This window comes from Peromyscus maniculatus, chromosome 3 (assembly GCF_049852395.1).
Source record: "Peromyscus maniculatus bairdii isolate BWxNUB_F1_BW_parent chromosome 3, HU_Pman_BW_mat_3.1, whole genome shotgun sequence".
Classification (NCBI taxonomy): domain Eukaryota; kingdom Metazoa; phylum Chordata; class Mammalia; order Rodentia; family Cricetidae; genus Peromyscus; species Peromyscus maniculatus.
The window spans coordinates 13,917,793-13,944,269 of NC_134854.1; the positions used below are offsets into that span (position 1 = coordinate 13,917,793).

Sequence of the window (26,477 nt, forward strand, 5' to 3'; positions counted from 1 at the left end):
CCATGTGTCAGAACTACATCCCAGAGATCCTAGCAGGCTATGGTAATGCAGGTGACACCCAAGGTGAGAGATATCGATAGCCTGCCAGATGCTCCAGGTCCCGGGCACAGTTTGGGCGTGGTTTTCAGAGAGGAGGGTAGCCAGGGTTGGGAGGAGGAGTCTGAGGCTGGCGCCAGGGACCAGAAGTCTCCCATAGAAGGACATTGCAGACAGAGAACTTGCAGCAGAAGCAGACTTGGAGAAAGTCCGGGGATTGGAGGGCTGAGGCCAGGTTCTTCCCATCTGTGAGACGCTCTGGGACGCACGTGATGTCGGGCGGAGCCTGGGCACGGCTGGTGACCGCGCTGTCGCTCCTGGTCATCGGGGAAGGCCAGCAAGGTAGGTAGCTGGAGAGGGCAGCACAGAGGCAGCCTGGACCTGGGCATGAGGACCGACTTTTCTGCTGACTCGTGCTGCTGACCTGGCACCATCTCTGTGCCTTTCACAGACAACTGCTCCTTGCATTTCCTTTTACCCTCAGACTGCCTGAGCCTTCTCTCCGCTTGGTCCTGCGCCCCACCCCCACCCCCGCTGATCTTTTGATATTTAAATTGCGTTTAATTTGCTTCAAGAACCTATGCCGAATCTGCCGGCTACTATACAGGAAAGTGATCCGAATTAGTTAGAAACTAATGATCTCCACTCCCAGGCCACCTCTGGAAACAATTGGTGCAAGTTACATCTCCACACACACCACTGGGCTAGTTTTGTGTATGTTAGCTTTCCCATCATCTGGTACAGTCAGTTTTCTGCTGCGCAAGCGAACTTGATGGGAAGAATACCCTCTTCCAAACTTCATCAAACCATGACAGAAAAGTGTACAGTAGAGTGACATTAATGACACAAAACAGAGCCACATCTCTTAGCCTTTCTGAGATTCTTTGTGCTCCCAGCGGTAAGACTATTAAACAAAAGGTCACTTGGTCTTGTATGTTACTTATTCTGTTAGAGAAGTAAATGACGCATACAGCTATCCGCAGCTTGAAGGAAAGCCACGCGCAACATCTCTAAAGGTTGAAGATAAAATTATCTTTGCATCATCATGTCAATCTTGAGCAGTTTTATTAACATAAATTAGGTCTGAAAGAGCAGAGGTGAGGGAGAAGCAGGCATCTCCCCACCTGAATTTCTTTTTAAACTGGTCATCCACACTCAATTTATTTCTGGAAATGCATTTCCTTAACCAGGTGTCATTCATTCATCTGTGACTTCTTAAGTTTGCTTGAACTTAGCAGGTGCTCCAAAAAGATCTTTCCTAAATTAACACGATAGTTGTACATATTCATAGGCACAGAACTATGTGATTGGTTACAGGCATCCAGTCATTACTATTTCTGTCTTCTTAAAGCTGCGTAGCCATTGTTCCTGAGAATCTTTGAATTCTTCTCTTCCTAGTTCTTTACAAAGTGTATGGCACACTTGCGTCAACTGTCGTCACCTTATTGTGCTGTGGAACACTATCGCCTACGCCTTGCAAGCATTTGCAAGCTCATTATTCGATCAACTTTTCTTTCTCCTTTTACCCTTCCTAGCCCATAGGACAAATGCTATAAAGAACTTTAAAAACTCATGTGTAATAAGTACTACATATGCAGCCATTATGTTTCCAGAAGAGGCCTGTGAACATATTTTAACATTTTCAAATATTTAGAATGATGCCTCTAAGTTTACTGTAGATCACACTTAACAGCTCTGTTAGGATGTTTCATAGAGCATGCATATCACTCACCTGAAGGGCACTATGGTGTTACATACACCTGTCCTCAGATATGTGTAGTCAAGTTTAGAATCAAAAACAAAATTGTGCCCTTTGATGTCAAAGCTATTATCTCCATCCGCCTTTCTGTCTCCCCAGTCATAGGTAATCACTATTCTGCTTTCTGTTTTAGGTATTTGTCTAATCTGTGTATTTTATATAAACAAGATCATATTAAAGCTATCATTTTGCTCATAATATAATGTTTTAAAGATCTACCATGGTACAGTATGGCTCAGAACTTCATTTGTTGTAAGGTTGGAGAGCATTCCACTGTAAGGAGACAGTCCATTTTGTGTGTTCATTTTTCTGTTGATGGATTTGTGTTAATTCTGTCTTTCTGCTCTAATAGATAAGGCTGCTATGAGCATCTCTATGCAAGTATTTATAGGAACACGTTTTTATTTTTACAAAAAGGAGATTTGCTGGGTCAGAAGTTAGCTATGATTAACCAGTTTTAGAATAGCCAGTGTCTCCCCAAAGTGGCTGCACTGTTTTATATTCCTATAGCATATGAAGGTTTCAATTTATTCACATACCTGCTAACACTTGGCATTACCTGACAGTTTGACTTTAGTCAACCCAGTGGATGTCAGCTGGTCTATTTTACTGTGGTTTGATGTGCATTTTCCTGATGATTAATGGTTTCAAGCATGTCCTATTCATTTGTATATTGACATTTTCATATGTTCTTTGGGAAGAGCCCTACTTAGATCTTTCCCCCAAATAAAATAAAATAAAATAAAATAAAATAAAAAATAAAATAAAATAAAATAAAATAAAATGTCTTGGCTTTTTTATTGACTTGTATGAGTTCTTTGCACATTTTACACTCGAATCTCTCATCACTTATATAATATGCAATTATTTTTCTCATTAGGTCCAGTGGATTGTCTTTTTGTTTTCTGTATGCTTTTCAGTACACAAGCAATTTTTGCTTTTGTGGGGGGACAGCGTCTTACTATATAGCACATGCTTGCCTAAAACCTTTCCTCCTTTCCTTCTCGTTTTAAGCATGTTGGGGTTACAGCTATGCACCACCGTATGGCATGTACCACCACATGGAGTTCAAATCTTTAATTTTAATGAAGTTTGATTTCAATTTAATTAGTGTCTTAATATATTTCTGAACTCTCAGCTTTAGATAACCATGGTATTGTCTATTTTGTAAGCCAGAAAACAATCTACAATAAGTAACAAATATATGGAAAGCCCGTTTGCATATTCTGCCACTTTGTACCTATTATATATTACCTGGCACATTCTGTCAAAGTATTTGAAATCCAAGTATCGAAGATCTTATTATAAGCTGCTTAGTTGACCTAAATCATATCAGAAAGCAGATGAACAAAAGGGAGTGTAAATTTATAGGAGCTTCTGTTTTCAGGGAAATATACTGAGGCTTTTCTAGAGAGTGTGTCAAGTCAGAACACTGATGATCACGAAAGATTTGTAAAGCTATTTGTTCAGTACTTGACCAAGATAAGCTTGTCCTTATGTGAGGGTCTAGACATCATCACAATGCTTGCTTAACTGTGAGATATATTCTAGAGCCAAGGGTGGACTAAGACTTTTAAGAGGGGAGACTTTTACATTACTAATGTTTTTTAAATGTTCTATTCAACATTCTGTATGAGACAAGTACATTTTTAGGAAAGAAATTATAAAATGACTTAAAAATTCTATTTGCTAAGAATTTTCTCAATAAAATAAAATATAGTGAAATAAAATTCTCATTTAAATATTATATACCCTTCCAAAACTGGTAATGTCACACAGTAATGTCCCCTACAATTATTCCTTATGCTGCTTTGGATTAGGGAATATTATTTAAAGCAGTACAAGAAGAAATGTAAGGACTATAAAGATACTGAAGGAGAAATAATACATAGAATCAAAATAGAGTTATATGTTGGAAAAATTGTTAAGTGGTTAGAACACTTGCTTTGCCAGAGTGAAGATCTGAGTTCAGATGCCCAGGACCCATGTAAATACCATAAAGCATGCCTGCACACACATGCAAACATACATCAACATATTACCCTTTAATATCAGGTCTTTAAATTTTAATCATGTGAAGTGTTCTTACATTGAAAGATATTAGAATTCTTTTAAAATTAAATGGAAATAATGGTATATACACTTAATAAAATATTTATCATTAATATTTATAATAATTATCAATATAATTGGAAATACAGAAATGAAATTCTTCCTAGAAAATGCACATCTATGGAAAAGCAAGGCCCTTGCAGTGATTCTAAAATCTTGTAGTAAATACAGGAAACTTAGGTAGCAGATACTTCACAATTACAAAGATAAGAATGTCACTAAAAAGTTAGTTGAGCGTATTGCATTCTGCTATCCAGCAGAGGTCGGATTTTAGTGCCTGATTTGGGGAAAATTTGTTCAAAGAGGGCCAGTAATGACATTGAAATCTAGAGGACTTGACCCAAGAGGAATCCTTTCAGGACTGGTGACTTGTGGTCACAATGAACACATTTTAACTCAAGAGCACCCTGTTGCTCTCTCTGCTCAAGTTAAATGAAAATAAAAACCCCAAAGCTTAAGTGTCTCAAGCTCACACTGTGACAGGTCTTCAGTTGCTCCTTGCATCTCTAGAAAGTGCAAGCTAAATCATCTTTGACTTGCTAGGAGTCCTTGATATTTTGATGGCGTGTGTGTGTGTGTGTGTGTGTGTGTGTGTGTGTGTGTGTGTGTGCAATAGTGATTTTATTTACTTTCTTTAGGAAAGAGAATCAACTTTTAATTGAAGACAGCTATGCTGATGAATAAAACATATGGCATGAAAATTCTCATCTTTCTGTCTAGCTCCTGAGTGCTTTCCTGGGGGCTACCAGCTTCTTCAGAGTCCTTACAGAAGTGTCCACTTTGACTCAGTATACCTCCAGCAGTCAGTTGCTCAAGACCTGATCTGTGACCATTCTCTCACTCCTGGATGGTACCGATTTCTCATCTTTGATAGACCTGCTGAGATGCCAACCAAATGTATTGAGGTATGTTTTTCCCTTACTGAAGTGTTATCTTCATTTTAGTAGATTGAGTTAATTTGAAATATTCCTATAATATCTAGTTCAATGGTAATGGCTATGATAGTAATGTTATGCTCCATTTAGGCAACAAGTGTTTTGAACCATAATATCTTAGATAATTTCCACAGCTGTGGAACACAATGTAATAGAAATCATTATTCACCAAATTATGTGCAATACATATATTCCTATGCATAGGTCTTCTGGTTACCCCATTAGCAGGCCAAAGAGTCAAATTTGAACATACATCCAGGTATATAACTTCAAGAAAACTGCCTTAAAGAATGCTGTTGAATTTTTGCTTCAGTGCTTCTCAGTTTCTACCTGGCATTTCCTTTCTTAACTATGGACTCTGACAGCTCAAAACCTACAAATCCATCACCTTCTATTCCATAAGTAAAAAAAATCCTCAGACTATCAGTGAAATTTCAGTGTTTTTCAATGTAGCACGTGTGATTTGGGCATGTGCATGAGCGTCTGTGTGTATGTGTGTGTGTGTGTGTGTGTGTGTGCACATATAATATTACCACAGAATGAGTCCTTTGCCTTATCACAAACCTTCAGATAGCTTAATGGAGAGTTCTAAGGACTGTGCAGGCATTTGCAGCTTTTGGTTGAAATATGTAGCTTTATAATAATATTGTCATTCAAGAATATGCTCAAGTTGATAATAAACACTAATGACTGTGTTCTGTGTCACTCTGTACTGTACTATTCTTATTTTTTTAACCTAGAAGACACAGAGCTATATTTAATACCTGCAGTGAGAATACATTATGTAAAATTATGTCTTAGCAGAACACTCGTTTATCTTATTGTCATTCATATTTGAGAATTATTTAGATGCAGGGTTTTCCTTTTTCAAAAATAATGTAAAAAAAAAAGCCTCAGAAAAAGTACTCAGTTTTACTAATATTTAATGTGAATTTATGTCAGGCTATCTTCTTTTCTTTTCTTTTTGTTTATTTACCTTTTTAAAAAATCACTTTTGTGACATTTTATTAGAAAGAAACTAAAAGCCATTATAATTTAAAAGTAAAGCTTGAGAAAAAATTGGGGGAAATCACAACATTTTTAACTATTTATGTTCTCTTTGACTCACTTAGTTGATTCTAGAACCTTATAGAAATGTAAAGATGAAATGGCTCCCCTTGTTTTTTTTCTGAAACTCAGTATATGGTCATATACCATCACACTGCTGGTGATGAAGAAGTGTCCACTGTCTACATGGCCTCAACACTCAAGTGGACAGTCAATAGCTTTTTCTTTTTGTCCGGAGGATGATACTAGCCCATTGAAAGAAATTTGTTTGTTTGGTGTGAAGTAATACACATGATTCCTTGGAAACATGACAAAGAAACATCAGGGATCATAGCAGTGTTTTTTTTTTTTCACAGTCCACCTCACTTGTAACTATCACTAACATGTTCCTACTGTTTCCTCTTATTTATTTTTCTTTGCAACATGGTTTTGTAGCTAGTTACATTATTAGCATGTTCCTATATTACAAATTATTTCAAGTGATTTTAGAAATAACGTATATAATCAGGGTAATTTTAGTATGATTAATAAGATTTTTTGACAAGTAAAATTAATGATGATATCTTTTAAGGCTTTAGAACATATTTAAGCTATTAAAAGCATAATGATAATTTTTATTATCATAGCAATAGATAAGAATACATCTCTTAATACTGCATATTCTCACATAAACATTAGCCATTTGTATTTGTTCTGAGAATTATGAATTTGTGGTCTTAGAGTTTGTAAATGAATAAAATGACCTGAATATAAGAAAATAAATACAGTAAAGTAACAACAAATAACAGCATATTGAAAAATACTCTTACAAATAGTTTTTCATTTAACTCTTACTTATTTTATATTTTACAATTATTATTTAATTGCATCTGTCAACCTTTCATTTAAAATTTTTCTTTACTTTTAAATGTGGAGATAGCATGATTAATGACTGTGCCCTGGATAGTGATTATTGGTTATTACTGCCTAGATGTTGCATTTTCATTTACATTTTAGCTGAGCTTTTTAAGTACCACTGGAAGGATGCTGGGCACCTTGTCCAAACTCATGTGCCTTTTGGTTTTTCTAAAAAAATGTGTCTTTTCTTCCAGCATAGTTTGCATTGAGTTACACTTTTCTACCCAGAAATAATGTTGATATTAGACCTCAAACCAAGTTTTAATATTAGTTTTTCAAGTTGCTAAATAATTTTTCTGTATCAGATTGTAAATAGCACCTTTCTTCTCTCCTGGTTTTTGCCGCATCTCGACTCTGAATTATCATCAAATATATATCATCTCCAGCAATTGTGCAAAAATTTCTGAGACCAGTTGGTATTTGTGCTACATATTAACACACTTTCAGTTCAGCTTGTCTTGTTTTTGTTAATTTTTTTATTTTATTTTTATAATTAATTTAATTTTACATATCAGCCATGGATTACCCTGTCCTCCCTCCTCCCACCCCCAAGCCTTCCCCCCGCCAACCCACCCCCCATTCCCACTTCCTCCAAGGCAAAGTCTCCTCTGGGGATTCAGCTCAGCCTAGTAGATTCAGTTTAGGCAGGTCCAGTCCCCTCCTCCCTACACCAAGGCTGAGCAAATTGTCTCAGCATAGGTCCTAGGTTCCAAAAAGCCAGCTCATGCACTAAGGACAGATCCCGGTCCCACTGCCTGGGGGCCTCATAAACAGTTCAAGCTAATTAACTGTCTCACTTATCCAGAGGGCCTGATCCAGTTCCATGGGGGCTCCTCAGCTATTGGTCCACAGTTCATGTGTTTCCACTAGTTTGGCTATTTGTCCCTGTGCTTTTTCCAATCATGGTCTCAATATCTCTCGCTCATATAATCCCTCCACTCTCTCGCCCATTGCACAGCTTGTCTTGTTTCATGATACAGTCCGACGGTGGTGGCACACGCCCTTAATCTGATCACATGGCAGGCAGAGTCCCTGTGTGTTCAAGAACACAGCCAAGCAAGGTGACCTGAACTTTTAATCCCAGTACCAACCATAGAGACCTGAAGGTCTGTATGGAAGGACAGGAAGTCATGTGGTTGGGTTTTGAGCCAATGAGAAGGCAAAACAAAAGACAATAAAAAGACAGGTCACACAGGTCTCTCTGTCAGGGGAAGTGACAGCAGCGAGTGGTAAGCTAAAGGGAGTCATGGCTCTTGCTCTGATCTCTTATGCTTTAACTCTGTATTTGGTTCTGTGTTTCTCATTTACTAAGACCGTTTAGAATTTCACCTACAGATGTGTTCACTGTTTTAGTAAATTATTTGAAGTTGAATTTCTCATTTATAATACAAATGTAAAAATTAAAGTATTTACATTGAACAGGTTATATTAGTATTAATTAATATATTAATTTAGTTTTCTCTAAATTTAATTTCTCTTGCAATAGACATATAAGCTGTTTTTTTTTTTTTTTTAAAGATTTACTGATGTGTATAAGTGTTTTGTCTGTATGTATGTGCTTATACAACATGCATGTCTGGTTCCCAGAGAAGTCAGAAAAAAGTGTTGGATCCCTTGGACCTGGAGTTAAGAATGTTTATGAGTCATGATGTGGATGCTGGGATCCAAATCTAGGTCTTCTGGGAGAACAGCAAGTGCTCTTAGCTGCAATGCCTCATAACCAGCCCCAATTTATTTAATTTTTAAACAAATTAATTTTTACTATTTTGGAAATTATATTAGATTTGAAGATTACAAAAATGTAAAGTTTTTTTTATTTATAGGAAATTAATTGGATTTTCAACCTTTATTTTCTCTGATATAAAAGATGAACCACTGTGGAACACAGGCCCCCATGTGGCTGTCTCTGGGTGATTCAGAAACACTGCCCCTTCCTGGAGAGATCAAGCAACTGACAGCTTGTGCCACATGGCAGTTTCTGTTCAGCACTGAAAAAGACTGCTGCCTCTTTCAAATCCCGGTGTCTGTTAGAAACTGCGGAGATTTTTTTGTGTACTTGCTACAGCCCACTCAGGGATGTATGGGCTACTGTGCTGAAGGTAAGACAACATCAGTAATACTTTGAACTGCTAGTTGTGGAGATAGATGTACGTGAGTGAGTGCATTTGCACTCTGGACGGGTTGTACTGAGCTAATATCAGCAGGTGACTTGGTCTATCATTATTGCTAAACTGAAGCTAACTTTCTGACTTCGTTTGGCCAGGTCAGTTTTCAGATGTTTATCAGTCTCTTAGAATGCTCAAAAGTTTATGTTGTGGTGAAAGTATTAAAGCAGACTTACTGCATGTAACTCCTGAGTGGCTTAAGAAATGTGATTTCTTCTTGCCTTCCCCTCTCTAAAATTAAGACATGACAGATAGTAAGCAAAGTTGTGAAATTTTGGACTTCTGTATTATTTTATTTTTAATTAGCTAAACTTACCTTAAGCCCTGGTGTTGTTAGTTACTGTAAAGATCAAGATAAATGTGCTCTCTAGTGGGACAGTTCAAACAAGTCATAAAAATAGACTAGACATAGCTCTCAAAGAAGAGAATAAATATCTATGCATTCCACATGCACAGTTTCGCTAAAGAAGAGTTTGCAGTCATATTTGTAATGCACTTCCATGTTGGAGTGCTTGCTTAGCCTCTACATAGTTTTAATCTTCAGTATTATAAAAATTATAAAACAAGAACAAACAAAACAACATCAAATAATATTTTTAGTTTCCGTGTCATCTAGATTATTCCCTTAATTTTGGTTGTGATCTGGATTTCAGAAGTTACTTGCAAGTAATAATGTATGGAAGGGAAAAACAACAGTGGTTTCATAGCAAAGAGGACTGGCAGATACTGTATTTGATCAATGCTAGTAGTATTCCTGGTGAGAGAACAGGGGGATATCATGCATCATCTGGGAGGTTGCAGTAGATATGTTAATCTTCCCCAGAGGTGCTTAGCCTACTCATGAGACAATTTGAATGAGTCCAGATTAAGAAACATTCCAGAGAATACATGAGTAATGTGCTTCAGAAGTAACAAGAGCAGGAACAACATAGAAAAGAATGAGAAACTGTCACAGACTGGAGAAAATCATTCTGAGTGATGCACTGTGATTTCCTGGAATATTGGAACAGAAGATGACATCAGTGAGGCAAATTATGTTTTGTTTTGTTTTTTTTTTAAACTAAAGTAGTTCTAAAATCACCTTCTTAATTTTGACAAATACATCCTGGTCTTAGAAAGTGCTAAGATTTGCAGAACACAGCTTAGAAGTGTATATAGAAATGTTTTTTGTTCATTTTTTGTGTGAATATAAAATTACTTTAAACTAAATACTTATAACAAAGCAAAAATATATTCTCATATATTACATCCCCACTGTAGTTTTCTCTTCCTCCTCTCCTCCTAGCTCCTCCTTCCTCCCCTCCCCCAAATCCACTCCTCCTCCATTTCTCTTCAGAAAAGGGCAGGCCTCCCAGGGTTATCAACCAAACATGGCGTATCAAGTTGCAATAAGACTACACACATCTCCTCATATTAAGGCTAGACGAAGCAACCCAGGAGGAGGAAAATGGTCCCAAAAGCAGGCAAAAGAGTGTGTATTAGTTAGGGTTTCTATTGCTGTAAAGAGACACCATAACCACAGCAACTATTATAAAGAAAGCATTTAATTAGGGTGGCTCACTTAGTTTTAGAGGTTCAGTCTGTAATGATTATGAAGTGGGGCATGACACCATGCAGGCAGATATAGTGCTGGAGCTGAGAGTGCCTTATCTTGACTCAGAGGCAACAGGAAGTCGACTGCCTGTCACACTGAGTGAAGCTTGAAGACAAGACCTCAAAGCCCACCCCTACAATAACACACTTCCAAAAGAAGGTGTGGCCCAGATTAAAGGTATGCCCTCCAGTCTCAAGGTATGAATTAAAGGAGTGTGTCATCCAACCTCCTCCAACAAGACTACACTTCCTCCAAGGCCACATCTCCTAATAGTTCCACCTCTGTGAACTTATGGGGGCCAAATACATTGAAACTGCCACAGAGTCAGAGACAGCTCTCACTCCCACTGTTAGGTGCCCCACAAGAACACCAATGTACACAACTATAACATATATGCAGAGAACCTAACTCAGACTGTACAGTATCATTAGGAAGGAATATATATATTATATATATATATATATATATATATATATATATATATATATATATATATATATCATGTTTGGTTCTATCCTAGTTTCTCTGGGCTATCCAGATTGGTTCCTGGCCCTCCAGTAGTGTCAGGAATGGGCTTCCTCTCTGTGTCAGGGTCAGGGGTCTCAAGCTGGAGCAGTCATTGTTTGGCCACTCCCACAAACTTTGTGCCACATTTACCCCAGCCCATCTTGCAGGCCGGACAAATTGTAGTCAAAGGTTTTGTGGCTGGGTTGATGTCCCAATCACTCCACTGGAAGCCTTGTCGGGTTAAAGAAGATGGCCAGTTGAGGTTCCATATCCCACATTACAGGGAGTCATTGCTATGGTTACTCTTGTAGATTCCAGGGAATTTCCATTGCACTAGGTTTCTACCTCACTCTCAAAATGCTTCCCATTCCAGTTGTCCCTTCCAGTTATCTCTCTCTCTCCACACTCCCATCTGATCTCTCCTGTTGCCATCCCCACCCACCCTCAGGCCACCTGCAATGATTATTCCATTTTTTCTTCCCAGAGAGATCCATGTGTCTCCTCTTGAGCCCTCCTTATTGCTTAGCCTCTCTGGATCTGTGGATTGTAGTATGATAATCCTTTACTTTACTGATAGTTACTCATAAGTGGGTCTCTCATATCTTTATGGGTCTGGGTTACCTCACTCAGGATTATTTTCTTCAAATTCCATCCATTTGCCTGCAAATTTCATGAAGTCATTGTTTTTAACAGCTGAGTAACACTCCATTGTGTAAATGTGTCACATTTTCTTTATACATTCTTTGGTTGAGGGACATCTAGGTTCTTTCCAGGTTCTGGCAATTACAAATAAAGCTGCTATGAACATAGTTGCACAAGTGTCCTTGTAGTATGATGGAGCATACTTTGGGTATATGTCCAAGAGTGGTATAGCTGGATCTTGACATAGATTGATTCCCAATTTTCTGAGAAATGACTATATTGATTTCCAAAGTGGCTGAACAAGTTTGCACTCTCAACAGCAATGGAAAAGTGTTCCCCTTCTTCCACATCCTCACCAGCATAAACTGTTGCTTGTGTTTTTTTTTTTATCTCAGTCATTCTGACAGGTGTAAGATGGAATCTCAGAGTCCTTTTGATTTGCATTCCCTTGATGGATAAGGATGCTGAGTATTTTTAAGTGCTTCTCAGACATTTGAGATTCTTCTGTTGAGAATTCTCTGTTTAGATCTGTACCTCATTTTTAGTTACATTATTTGGTTTGTTGATGTCTAGTTTTTTGAGTACCTTATATATTTTGGAAATTAGCCCTCTGTCAGATGCAGAGTTGGTGAAGACCTTTTCCCATTCTATGGGTTGCTGTTTTGTCCTATTGATGGTGTCCTTTGCCTTACAGAAGCTTTTTCGATTCATGAGGTCCCATTTATTAATTGTTGATCATAATGCTTTGGTATTAGTGTTCTGTTCAGAAAGTTGTCTCCTGTGCAAATGCATTCAAGACTGTTCCCCAGTTTATCTTCTGTCAGGTTCAATGCATTTTGTTTTATGTTGAGATCTTTGACTCAGTTGGACTTGAGTTTTGTGTAGGGTGGTAGACATGAATCTATTTGCTTTCTTCTACATGCTGACATCTAGTTAGACAAGCACCATTTATTGAAGATGCTTTCTTTTTTCCATTGTATATTTCTGTCTTCTTTATAAAAAAAACCCAGGTGTCCTGAGATGTGTGGATTTATAGCTGGATCTTCAATTAGATTCTATTGATCAACCTGTCTGATTTTAGGCCAAGACCATGCAGTTTTTATTACTATAGCTCTGTAATAGAGTTTGAAATCAGGGATGATTATACCTCCAGAAGTTCTTTTATTGCACACATTGTTTTAGATATCCTGGGTTTTTGTTTTTTGATATGAAGTTGAGTATTGTTCTTTCTAGTTAATTGTGTTGAAATTTTAATGGGGATTGAGTTAAATCTATAGTATGCTTTTGGCAAAATGACCATTTTTACTATGCTAATCCTACTGATCCATGAGCATGAAAGATCTTTCTGCCTTCTGATATCTTCTTCAATTTTTTTCTTCAAAGACTTGAAGATTTTTATCATACAGGTCTTTCACTTGCTTGATAAACATTACCCCTAGATATTTTATATTAATTGTGGCTATTGTGAAGGGTGTTGTTTCCCTGATTTCTTTCTTAGTCTATTTGTCCTTTGCATATAGTAGGGCTCCTTTTTTTTTTTTTTTTGAGTTAATCTTGTATCCAAGCACGTCCCTGAAGGTATTTATCAGCTGTAGGAGTTCTCTGGTATAACTTTTGGGGTCACTCATGTATACTATCACATCCTCTGTAAATAATGATACTTTGACTTCCTTCTTTCCAATTTGTATCCCCTTATGTCTGTTAGTTGTCTTATTGCTCTAGCTAGAACTTCAAGTACTATATTGAATAGATATGGAGGGAGTGGACAACTTGTCTTGTTTCTGATTTTAGTGAAATTGCTTAAAGTTTCTCTCTCCATTTCATTTGATGTTGCCTATTGGTTTGGTGTTCTTATTATGTTTGAGTATGTCCCTGTATCCCTGATCTCTTCAAGACTTTTATCATGACAGAGTTTGGATTTTGTCGAAGCCTTTTTTTTTTTTTTCAGCATCTAATGAGATGATCATGTGTTTTTTTTTCTTTCAGTTTGTTTATATGATGGTTTAAATTGGTAGATTTTTGTAAGTTGAATTAGCCCTACATCTCTGAGACAGAGCCTACTTTAGGATAGTGGGTGATGTTTTTATGTATTCTTCAGTGTTTTGCAAGTATTTTTTTTGAGTATTTTTACATTAATGTTCATGATGGAAATTGGTCTGTAATTCTCTTTCTTTGTTGAATCTTTGGGTCATTTTGGTAGCAGTGTGACTATAGCCTTATAAACTGAATTTGGCAATGTTCCTTCTGCTTCTATTTTGTGGAGTGATTTGAGGAGTATTGGTATTAGCTCTTCTTTGAAAGTCTGGTAGAATTCTGCACTAAAACCATCTGGATCTGGGTTTTTTAGGTTGGAAAACTTTTAATAACTGCTTCTATTTCCTTAGGGGCTATAGGTCTATTTAAATTGTTACCTGATCTTGATTTAACTTCACAAATGGCATTTACCAAGAAATTTGTTCATTTCTTTTAGATTTTCCAATTACCAACACTTTCATTGTGTCCCATGAGTTTGGGTATGTTGTATATTCATTTTTGTTGACTCCTAGGAAGTTTTTAATTTCTTTCTATATTTCTGCCTTTACTCAGTTGTCATTTTGTAGAGAGCTGTTCAATTTCCATGAGTTTGTAGGCTTTCTGTTGTTGAAATCCACCTTTGATCCATGGTGGCCTGATAGGCTGCAGGGGTTAATGTGTATCTGTTGAGACTTGCTTTGTGACTGAGTATGTGGTCAATTTTGGAGAAAGTTTCATGAGATTCTAAGAAGAAGGTATATTCTTTTGTGTTTGGGTGAAATGTTCCATAGATATCTGTTAGGTCCATTTGGTTCATAACATCTCTTAGTTCCATTATTTCTCTGTTTAGTTTTTGTCTAGATGACTTGTTCATTTGTGAGAGTGGGGTATTGAAGTCTCCTAAAATTAATGTGCTAGGTCCCATGTGTGATTTAAGCTTCAGTAATATTCCTTTTACAAATGTGAGTGCCCTTGTGCTTGGGACATAGGTGTTAAAATTGAAATGTCATCTTGGTGGAGTTTTTCTTTAATGAATAAGAAATGTTCTTCCCCATCTCTTTTGATTAATTTTGGTTGAAAGTCGATTTTGTTAGATATTAGAATAGTTATACCAGCTTGCTTCTTGGGTCCATGTGCTTGGAACTTTTTTCCCAACCATTTACTTTGTGGTAATGTCTGTCTTTGATGTTGAGCTATGATTCTTATTTACTGCAGAAGAATGGATATTGTTTTTTATCTTCCTGTTAATCTGTGTCTTCTTATTGACAAATTGAGTGCATTGATATTGAGATATATTAGTGACCAATGATTGCTAATTCCTGTTATTTTGTTATTGTTGTTGTTATTGTGTGTGTGTGTGTGTGTCTTCTTTTGATTTTTCTGGTGTGAGATTGCTTATTTCCTGTGTTTTCATGGGTATAGTTAATTTTTTTGGTTGGAGTTTTCCTTATAGTACCTTCTGTAGGGTTGGATTTGTAGATAGATATTGTTTAAATTTTTTGTCATTGAATATCTTGTTTTCTCTATGATGATTAAAAGTTTTGCTGGGTATAGTAATAGTCTGGGCTGGCAAAGTAAAATTATTTTTGAAATGAATGTCTTATTAATTAAAGAAAGCCAGTCAATAAAACAGGTAAAGGCTGGCACAGGGATGATGTCTTTAAAAATTAGCCCTGGAAATGCCCTCTGAACAGCTGATGAGTCTGAATTCATACCTGAATGAGGAGAATTAGGCAGACATGAAAAAATATGAAGGGAATAGAGTAAAGGGACATCCCAGAAGATGACTTTAGAGAGACAGAGGTGACAGAACTGTAGGATCTTCGGTTCATTTAAGAACTTAGGTCAAATCAGAATCATGGTATAAAGTCTAAGGGGGTTTTCAAACAGATTAATAATGCAATATGAGGATTGTATGCTAAAGGCACAAATTATTATTCCTGGAGAAAGGTTCTTGTAAACTGTTGCACTAGTTCCATAGAGAAGCATAAGTGGCTAGCATGTAAGGAGTAGAAATGGATTGGAATACTGGCATGGGAAAGAGAACATTAAGCTTAGATGTCATGTTCAGACATAGTACATATAAATTACCTCACCTGTATATAATGTTGGAGTAATATTTATCTTCTAACAAATAAAGCATGTCCTTAATATAGTTGAGAAGATAAAATAAATTTAAAGCTCTCCATCATGCCACGGGTATTCACACATTTACTAATCACAATTAATTGTATTAACAGAAGATTAAAAATTGCTATGGAAGAGAGTACTGCAGGCAAGCAAAGGATGTAGTTGGCAATCAGGAGCCCACAAGAAAGCCTCTTTCAGATGGCATTGACACTGAGTTCCGGAGGGCACACAGTCCGAAGTCACAGCAAGTGGGTCACTATCAGCTAAAGGCAACAGCCAGTAGCAGAGTCTCGGGGGGGGGGGGGTGAGTAAGGTCTGCTCAGAGTGAAAGCATAGCAGAACTGTTAGGTGCCACGAGTGAGGGAGAGTGCAGGAGGCTTCCAGGGCAGGGCAGCAGGGCTATCTTCTGAGAGCTCTGTCCTCTGTTCTATCAGATAAGGGTGAAAGAGAGAGCTTCCACTATTGGTAAAAAACAAAAACAAGAACAAAAAACTTTGGAAGACCCCACATCATATATAAAGGAAACAAATTCAAGGGCATAAGGATAAGAATTATAACTGTAACACCAAACAAGCGACATTGGGAGTGGTAATGATACTACTGGAGAAAGCAGGGGTGAAGGCAGTTACAGAAAAAACAAGGTTTTTTGCCTTACGATAAAATACCAGTTCCATAACAGGGCATAACATTTTTACATGACTGCGCCAGAACCAGACCTACGCTGTGTGATGCAAAACTGGTCGGTCTTATTTCCACAGAGAAATAGACAAGCCATCAGGTAGCACTACACATTACCAACACCACCGAGTAAAGACTCAAATCTGCAGAAGCAAAGGGAACTAGAGCAACTCTGTCAGCCAACATGATCTAGGTGACGTTCAAGGCAACTCCACCCAAGGGAAGCAGAATAAACATTCTTTGTAAGTGGATGTGCAATATTTATCATGATACACCTCATGAGCCCTAAATCAAAGAAACTATATGTTATAAAAATGAAACTAATTAAAATTAGTATTCATGGGGCATTTATTTTAGAAAATAAAAATTATATGTTAAGTACCACAATTTACACATTGAGAGATTAAAATAAATATGAATGAGATTCAGAACAATAAAATAAAAAAATGAACAGAATATAAATCAAAAAATATAATTCACATAAACAACAGAAATTTAATTAATCCAAATCTAGTTCTTTAATTCAATGAAATTCTCTATCCATAATTTCGGGTTAGAAAGCTCTGGGACCAGCCATGCAGAGTAGCTGGGTAGAACAAGTATATGCTTAGCACGATGAAAAGCATAGATTCAATCTCTAGGAACACACATGTGAGGGGTTCAGGGAGAGAATATTAGGGATACAGTAAAACAAGGTTCTCTGAACCAACTAAGCAACGTGAGAATGAGCTCACAGAGATTGTAGCAGCAAGCAGAGGGCCCACACAGGTCTGCACCACATCCTCTGTGTGTATATTATAGCTATTAGCTTAATATTTTTATGGAACTCCTGATTATGAGGCCCCCTGAGTGGGTCTATGACTTTTGTGCCTGCTCTTTGGATTCCCTTCTTCCTGTTGAGTTGCTGTGTCCAACTTTGATATGATAGTTTTCATCTTATTATTATATTTTATTTTGTCATGTTCAGTTGTTATCTCTTAAGAGCCAGTTCCTTCCTAATGAGAGACAGAAAGGGAGTGGATCCAGGGAAGAGGGAAGGTGGGGCAGAAGAGGGAGGGGTAGAAGGAAGGGAAACTATTATCAGGATCATTGTATGAGTGAAGAATATATTTTCAAAAAAAAAAAGAATTAAAAAAGGAAAATAAAAATAAAGGGAAAGAATCCCAGAAAAAAAGATTCCACAGATAATATGAGAACCAAAACAAAGGTATAATTATGAACAATTCTTTTAATACTTTGATATCTTTAGATGAACTTGACAAGTTAGTTAACTTATGCACACAGCCACAACACTTAAAGACATGGGTTATAGTCCTATTCAAGAAGTTATATTTCTAGTTAAATACAATTTCAAAAGGATCACCCAGGATCCAGATCCTGGAATTTTTCAAGTATATTAAGTGGAAATAATGACAATCTTATGCAAAAATTTTCCAAATAAATGACGAAGGAAGAGTTATATAGTCCTGAGAGAGATCTAAACTCCTGTGGAGCCAGTGTTACTCAGAACAACCAAACAGACATACAAGGTAAGGAAACTATAGCAGCTTCCTATACTGTAGAGTATTTTCACCTATACGGGTGAAAATACTCAGCAATCTTCTCAGTACTTGGGAGGCTCAGATCACATGAGGTTTATGAATTTGAGGCCAGTTTGGGTCCCATAGCAACTTCCCCATTAGCCTGCACTAGTAAGTGAGACTCTATCTTGAGAAAGAAAAAAAATTATGAGCTGGTTGCAGATATCTTCTAAGCCAATAAATCAAAATTATTGTCTGCACAAAATCCCTATAAATTGGTCAATTATGACTAAAACCCTTATAAACATTTGTGTTCATTTTTCTTGAGGAAGTTTGTATGAAAGGCTTTTGGGGAAAAAAATCAGATAAAAAAAGTCTGCATTATGGTAAGAGTATATTTAGTGTCATATGAAAATGCCAAATTGTCCTTCAAAGTGACTTGCCACTTCATGTTTCTATAAGAAATAGACTCCTGCAGCCCAAGAATTTGAAATTATCACTGTGCCCTGATATTTAATAATGCAGACCGCAAAAGAGGTATTAAAGCTACAAGTACTTCAAAATACAACCACTGATCATCGATCATCTCTTTTTCATCTTATCCTTAAAGGGGAAAAATCCTTATGAAAAATCCCAGAGAGAACAACTAAGAAATTCTACATCCATGTTAAAACATACTTTCTCAAGGAACTGCTCATAAATATATGTGGATTTACACACTTGTGTTTATTTAATTAAATATACAAACTTTAACCTTTTGCAGCTATTTCTGATGTCAAGTTATACACATGTGGCCCTGGAGAAATAGAAATTGGAGGTGACTGTGTTGGTGTGTATGGCATTGGTTTTTATATAATGTAGTTATAAGATAGTGACTTCTATGAATAAGTTTGTTCTGTGGTTTCAAATGTTGAATTATTCAAGCACACCAGCTTGGTAGAAGTCAGCAATAACAATAAACTATTTAATATATGAATAGAATGCATCCTTGATGCTGGCAGAACTATAGAGTTAAAAACAAGTGTAAATATTGGCAGAATCAATTGACAAGAAAAATTAACATTTGAACTTAATTTTCATAAAAATTTAAATGTATATGTACCTACTGTTTTACCTTCAAAAATCAACCTTCTAGAACTGTTCAAGGAAGTGTGAAGCACAATAGTTACAAAAGTATTTCTTTTTTCCCTTTTCATTCTTTCTTTTTTATGTGTGTGTGTGTGTTTTGAGACAGTGTAGCCCTGGCTATCCTAGAACTAGCTCTGTAAACCAGCCTGGTCTTGAACTCACAGAGCTCTGCCTGCCTCAGCTTTCTGAGTACTGGGATTAAGGACATGCACCACTACCACCTGGCTCATATTTTTTATAATATGGAAAAATATCATAAAACTACAAATAAGCCAGGCACAGTGGTATGCATCTTCAGTCATAGCTGAAACAGGAGGATTGTTGTAAATTTCTGGACAGCTTTGGCTTCATGGGATGATCTTCTCTCAAAACAAACAGACAGACAGACAGACAAAACAAAAATTAGTCATTTCATTGTGTCTACCGACAAACATGATTCTCTAAAATTAGGAGGCAGGGTTTTCATGTAGTTACTATAATTAACAGCTCTGAGTGGCTTCTCTGCATTCCTCCAGTTGCAGATCAATTTTGCAGGCACTTTTCCCAGTAATTCTGCTACCAAACCATTACTCTGTCTGAAAGTCTTAGCTTCATTAGAGCCTGTGATTTAAATGTTTATTATTTCTTTTACTGTTTTAGGTTATAATATTAAAGAATAAAACGATATTCCTTAGTCATTGTAACAATAAGTACATATTATGATTAATGATCTATTATGGATATTAGGCATGGATTTTCCTAACTAGAGATCTGTATTAAAGAAAAAGAAACTATTTTCCTTTGTGACTAAATACATTTCAGCTGGTTCTGGGGATATACTGAGTGGTACCGAGATTTTCAATCCTGGGTTCAAATTCAGCACCACAGAAAGCAACAGACAAACTCATTTACTTACTTCTTCATTTACTTATTTCCTCAAATTGTGATATTTAGAACATTTGTGTAATTATTTAGGAAAAACAAGTTATTCAAAACTAGAAAATTAAAACCAACCTGAGTGAAAAACTTGCTATGACTATGGACACTTGGATTAAGGATACTAAAATATATGTAGCTGGGCACACTTTAATCTCAGCATTTGAGAGGCAGAGGCAGAAGGACCAAGATTTTTGAGGCCAGTTTGAGCTATGTACAAGAACCTTCTTCAAGAGACACCAACATTTTGTTGTTATTAATTATGTTAACTGTAAAACAATCTATTTGCTGTTAGTCATTGAGATATGGTGTCTAACAAAATGATATTTGAAAAGAATATGAATGTATGTTTTCTCTATAGAAAGGACTTAAGACAAAGTTTCTCAGAATTTTCCAGAGTCTGCATGACAGATCTACAAGGTTAGCTTTGCAATTGTCACAAAATAATCATGTATATCATAGAAAGATGCATATTTTGGAATATTGTAAAGCATCTTGTTAAATTTTACCAGTAAGATTTTTTTCCGTTTCTAAAACAAAATAAAACAATTTTTTCAGATCTTTAGATTTAACTTTGCAAATGCCTAGAATTAATAAGCAAGCTGTGAACTCTTCATATAGGTCCTAGAAGAAACTTCAGATGTATCTTTAGCTTCAGAAAAATGAAAAGAGTAAGAGATCTGTTCAGCACTTCATATTGTTCACTGCCAGCATAACCACCGTTCAATGAGCAACTCTTTCAACCCAAAATTATGATGAATTGAGTTCAAAGCAAATTATAAGATACATATTTGGTTTGATGCTATGGTGAATAGTTATCTTTATAACAAGAGATTATAATGTGTAGTGACTAAATTTTGTTTGTTCTGTAGTTTAGAAAAGATGATTGCCTAAAGAACATCAACCACTTTTCTTTTCACAATCCAGGCTTTGCAAAGGTTCTGCATGATTGACCTATGCATGAGCTAGGTTACTCTGCTGTCAATCAATATTCATAATAGTTTAAACATGAGTGTTTCCCTTTGATGTCTGCTAGAAAATAATCATTTTTTCCAAACTTGCTTCCCTGTCTTTTTAAAGTAAGTCTCAATGTTAACACCATTTTATTTATAGTCTTTGAGTTCCTTTTTGGCACGGTTGTTTTCTTTCTTCAGGATGCCTGACTTCCTCATTGTGTTTCTCCCACCAGGCCAGCTCTCCACCATATCACCCCCTCCACCTCCAGGCAGGCCAAAGGTTACAGTAGAGCTGGTTGGCTCCCAGGTGTTTTGTAGGTGTGCATTTGATGTTTCCCCCACAAACAACTCAGTAGGATTTCTCATAGCCTGGTCTAGGCTTTCTTCCCAAGAAATCAAAGAAGAGCTGAAACAAGAGAGCACACTTCAGGCATTTTCTCTTCTAGAACTTGATGGCATAAATGTCAGACTTGGAGATAAGGTATGTAAAACAAAACCAAAAAACTTTGCATTTTCTTTTCGTGCATACATTGATTTTCAAAATTGGATTTTAAATCAAACACTGAAAGCTTATCTTGTCCTCAGAATATAAAGCTTGGTAACTGTGCTAATTCTAGTAGCAGAAGTGTCAATAATGTACTTTTGGTGACTGTGTTTAGGTATCTCCTTTTAATAATCTGCTGATTATCAACGAATCTTTAAAACTCTATGTCTCTTTCAGATTTTAAAATTATAACCTTCATATATTGGAAAGCAATGTTTTAATGTTTCAATCCTCATACCATTTTATCTACTTTCTAATAGATATATTTGAAATAAAAAGTACACTGTATTTTATATTGAGGTTCAAATAACTAATATTCTATGATAGGATTTTTCTCAAACTTTAGGCAAGTATGTGAAATGTTTTGGTTCTTTATTTTTTACTTAATTTTATTCATTTTAGCTTATGCATGAGTGTTTTGTCTGCATGTGTGTGTGAGTATCACAGGTGCATTTGATGTCCATAAAGGTCAGAAAGTGTATTGGATCCCCTGAATCTGGACTTCTGGGTAGCTCTGAACCACCGTGTAGGTGCTGAGACTAGAACCTGAGTCCCCTGCAAGAGCAACAAGTTCTCTTAACCGCTAGCCATCTCTCTAGCCTCCTTTTCTTAATTTTATCGTTTACTAACAATTGAACAAAGGATTTAAGGATAATAATTTGCATGCTTCTTTATAATGCAACCACTAAATGATTATTTCTTAACTGTGTTCATAGATATTCTGCAGTGCTTCCCTCTTTTTCTTGGAGAAACCAGATGTCCAAAGCATAGCTGTGGAAAGCCAGGGATTTTTTGCAGGAATTAAGGTATGTGGCAGTGAGTATGATCTAGAAAGGTTATTTACTGTAAGTTGCCCAGGATGGTTCTTGGGTCTCATCATTGACTGAATCAGAAAGTCTAGACAGAATAATCAGCAATTTTGAGGATTGACTGAGTAATTGTCATGTACAACAAAGCTTTAAGACACATGTGAATGGATTGAATCTGGGGTGTCCTTTGGCTTATGATGTCATTGTATCCTGGTAAATTCATCATAAATTGAAAACAGAGTGAGTCAAAAATGTATTTAATGCAACTAAGTTTCTGGCATCATCTTTGCAATAAGCACACCATGGAGTATAGGATGTTCACGCTTTGTGACCTATGGCTGACTTCTGGGAGCTGTAGATGGCTGCTACTATTTAGTATCATGAGAAAGTATATTGCAGAATATTGCTAGTTTCAGGGAAGACAAAGATTTAAGGTATAATAATTGTACACAAGTCAATTTTGAATTACTTGTGAATGTAAAACTTCACACGTCAAGCCATTATAATGCACGGACTTGTGGGAAGGAGGAACTAAAGCAATAGCCCAAATCTGAGTAAGTTAAAAGCTCTCTTTTCATGAGTCACTCTACCAGATACTCTATTATGTATTATAAGCATGCCACTATTTGGTTATTGCTCATGTTTGAAGACAAGCACCAGATGAAGGGCTAGCACCTGGGACTTAAGCAGATATGACTCACAATTCTGGGCTTTCTGGACTGCCATAATTGTGCTAACTAAGCAGCATCATTCTTTTGGTTACTGATGGTCTCACTGAATCCAGAGAGTGATGAGTAATTCCAACAGGTAAGCAGAAGTGACAGGAAATCACGATCAGTGGAAGGCATTGGGCAGTGTTAAGAGGTAGAAGCTGGAGAGCAACACTGTGGGGACCTCACTCATGGAATTGAGATTGTGTTCTCTTCAGTTCTTGCTCAAGGACAATATAGGAAATTGGTCAATTGTGAGGACAGGCCTTAGGAATAGGATAAAAACCTTTGTCGAGCTAAAGTCCATGTGCACTTGGACAGAGTCCAGGAAGACTGGATTACATTGTCAGAACAGCTAGTGATAGGAGAGCAAGCAGAGCTCTGACCCTGAGAATGCAGGAACATTTTGCTCTGCACTGGTATATATCGTTAAACGATGTCAGTGGTCACCCACTGTTTCTAATAAGATGAACAGAGAAATAGCACTAAGAAGCAGTTCTTTTGAGAAACAGCCAAGACTTGATGCTGTGGGGACAACAAAAGATCCCTGCTTTCACACATGACTGCCCTGTGGACTGGAGTGACTCAGGCTGTAGCAGTGCATCTCAGAAGTATAACTTAGAAGGCACACACTCACAAACAAGCTGAGGAGATGGATATTGCAGGTGACAACACCATGTGGATTTATGGATTAAGTAGTACATAAATCACAATGGCGACATTAAATACTTGAAAATAACCAGGTTCTTCTCTGGCTATGTCAATAACCACCAGTAATTAAATGGGTGAGGGTGGGAAGCACAACCTCTCTTCCTCCATTATTCAGACTCAATGATAGTCACCAAGCTGTCCAACCTATGTTGAGGAAGCAATTGAGCATAAACTCTGAGTGGTGCTGGAACTCTGTGGATGCTACTGCATGTGGCTTATATATTTTTATTGGTTTGATGTTAATTGGCCTTGTTTAGTTAAATGAAACTCAATGATCAAGTTATTAACAGCTCACTAAGCAGAAGAGGATTTGTCAAGAAAAAAAATGTGTTTTCAAATTTGATCTTTAGAAATACATTCTATTTGAACATAACTGACACATAACTTTTCTCCTACTAGTTAAAACCTGAACTGAGCACTATATCAGAAGATGGGAAGGAATACCAGCTGAGGGTAGAGAGTACAATTCCTATTGCTTGCTCTGAATTTAGAGAGCTCGATGAAGGGTGCAAAATCTCATTAAAACTGAGAACCATCGAACAAGGTACCACACCAAAGTTCCTTTCGGCTCATTACATTTCACATAATAACTGATCCTCATCCTCCTTTATAAAAAATCCATGCACTGTACTCAGATAATAAAATGTTTCATGCTTATATCAAGCAATAGCTCAATTGTGTTAAAGATCTGATGCAAGATTGAGTTGATTGGCAAAGCAGTTCATGGTTTTTCTTCCTGGACTCAAACATACTATGGAACCACCTTCTCTGTGTTTTCATCTGTCGTCTTTCTTATCCCTCCATTTCTTCCTCCTTGCTCATCTCCCTTATCCTCTGCCTCCCTCTTATTCTTCCCTTTGTCTTGTTTCCAGAGATGGGGGACAACCAGTTTTTTACAGTTTTCCAAGAGTTCAAGCATATGAAACACGGGTCTCATAATGAATTCTTCACACGTCTCTCCCCAGTGTAAGCTTCATGTGGGATCTTTTGTCTTAATATTCTTCCATTTAAATGACTAATCACATGGGAATCATGATGCATGGCCCTCACATCTTAAACTTGGGAAATGAAGTCAGAGAGTGTACCTAAGCCAGACATATTCCACCTTCCCCTCAGAGAGCTGGCTAAGGAATTTGTATGTTTCCATTATATTTTATATGTATGGGAAAATATCTTTATAGGAAAATAAAAAGGGAAACATTTTCCCCAGGATCTTGAACTGAGCACAGTTAACCTTTATGTGACCACTGTAATTTCATACCTGTTAAATCCATGTGGGTGAAAAGAGGACCACGTTAGGAACTCATTTCTTTTTTTTTTTTTTTTGTCTCAGGATGGCTTTTCCATCCTGAGTTGGATTTGAAAGCATGCTTCTTTATATCCATTTTGGTAGTGGGTTGTTTTTGTTTACGGGAAGAACAGAAATTATGTAAATCAGCTATGCCTTTTTGTTTGTTTGTTTTGTTTTTTATGATGTGGTTTCTCTGCATAAGAGCTCTGGCTGTCCTGGAACTCACTTTGTAGACCAGGGTAGGCTCAAACTCACAGAGATTCTCCTGCCTCTGCCACTGCCCAACCGCCATACCTCTTTTCAAAGTTCTGTTTTTATTTTCTATTACTGTTTCCTCTCAAAATTCTTTCCCTTTTTCTTTGTTACTTAAGCAAAGAATCATTTTCAGTTTCTGAATATATTCAAACACTTATGAGAAGAAATAAGATTACTCATGACCAAGAGACCCACATCATGTTCTTACTAAATGTATATATTTATACATCAGAACATGTGTACAGTTTATGTTGATGAAATCATGGTATTATCGTGTTCATTACCTTATTGTACCTGTGTTATTAGTTGCTTTTGAATTTTATTTAGATGCACATCTGTTTGTAGCTTTTTGAAAATAGAAGTATGTATGTATATATGTATACATACACAAAATTAATATTTATCTATAAAGATAAAGTAGAATCAGTGGCTTTGTTTTAATTTAGGCAAACATTACAACATATTTTTCAATTATTTAGGAATAATATTTTAGTCTTAATGTTTCACATTAGTCAAGTAACTATATTTGATTTGTATATACATTTGCAAAAAGACTTTGAAATTCTTTTTCCCTAAATAGGTAAAGAGCACCTGGGTTTAAATTTGGCACTATCTTCCTGCCATGTGGACTTTCACCAGAACTCTCCTTGTGACAGCGGAATATGTAGCCATGCTGTGGTGCACTACATGGCTGTGACAGACTTTTCCCCAGATGGAGACAGAGTTACAGACATCATTGTGGAACCCATAGTCAATGATGATTTCCTGTGGGACAGATACACTCCAGACAGCATCCAGGTTGACTAATCAGAAAAATAACCTTTGTAACTTAAGATTTTAAATGATATGTTTGTGCTGCGATTTTTTTATTTAAAAATTATTTGATGGGGCCAAAGAAATGGCTCAAGGGCTAAGTTTACGGTTTTCTTTTCTAGAGGCCTCAAATTTGGTTCCTAGCACCATGTGAGGCAGCTAACAATTGCCTGTGACGGCTCCTTCTGGTCTCTGTCATCACCTGCTCACACTTGGCATATATACATGCATACGCATACAGACTCATTGCATAAATAAATAAATCTTTAAAAATTACTTGATATTTTTTATTTTTAAAATAATTTTATTT

The 26,477-nt window shown here is 36.6% G+C and overlaps 1 protein-coding gene across 1 annotated transcript in view; it reads left to right on the top strand.

Annotated features, from left to right (window-relative positions):
- Nucleotides 1-200: 200 nt before the first annotated feature.
- Vwde (von Willebrand factor D and EGF domains) overlaps nt 201-26,477 on the top strand; it is a 68,768-nt gene continuing 42,491 nt past the window's right edge. Inside the window, exons 1-8 of the mRNA XM_016002756.3 lie at nt 201-378; nt 4,628-4,812; nt 8,654-8,885; nt 18,799-18,864; nt 21,268-21,515; nt 22,295-22,384; nt 24,208-24,352; nt 25,935-26,152. Of these exons, the coding sequence (XP_015858242.3) occupies nt 309-378; nt 4,628-4,812; nt 8,654-8,885; nt 18,799-18,864; nt 21,268-21,515; nt 22,295-22,384; nt 24,208-24,352; nt 25,935-26,152 (1,254 nt within the window). The 5' untranslated portion in view covers nt 201-308. The remainder of the gene's footprint in view (nt 379-4,627; nt 4,813-8,653; nt 8,886-18,798; nt 18,865-21,267; nt 21,516-22,294; nt 22,385-24,207; nt 24,353-25,934; nt 26,153-26,477) is intronic.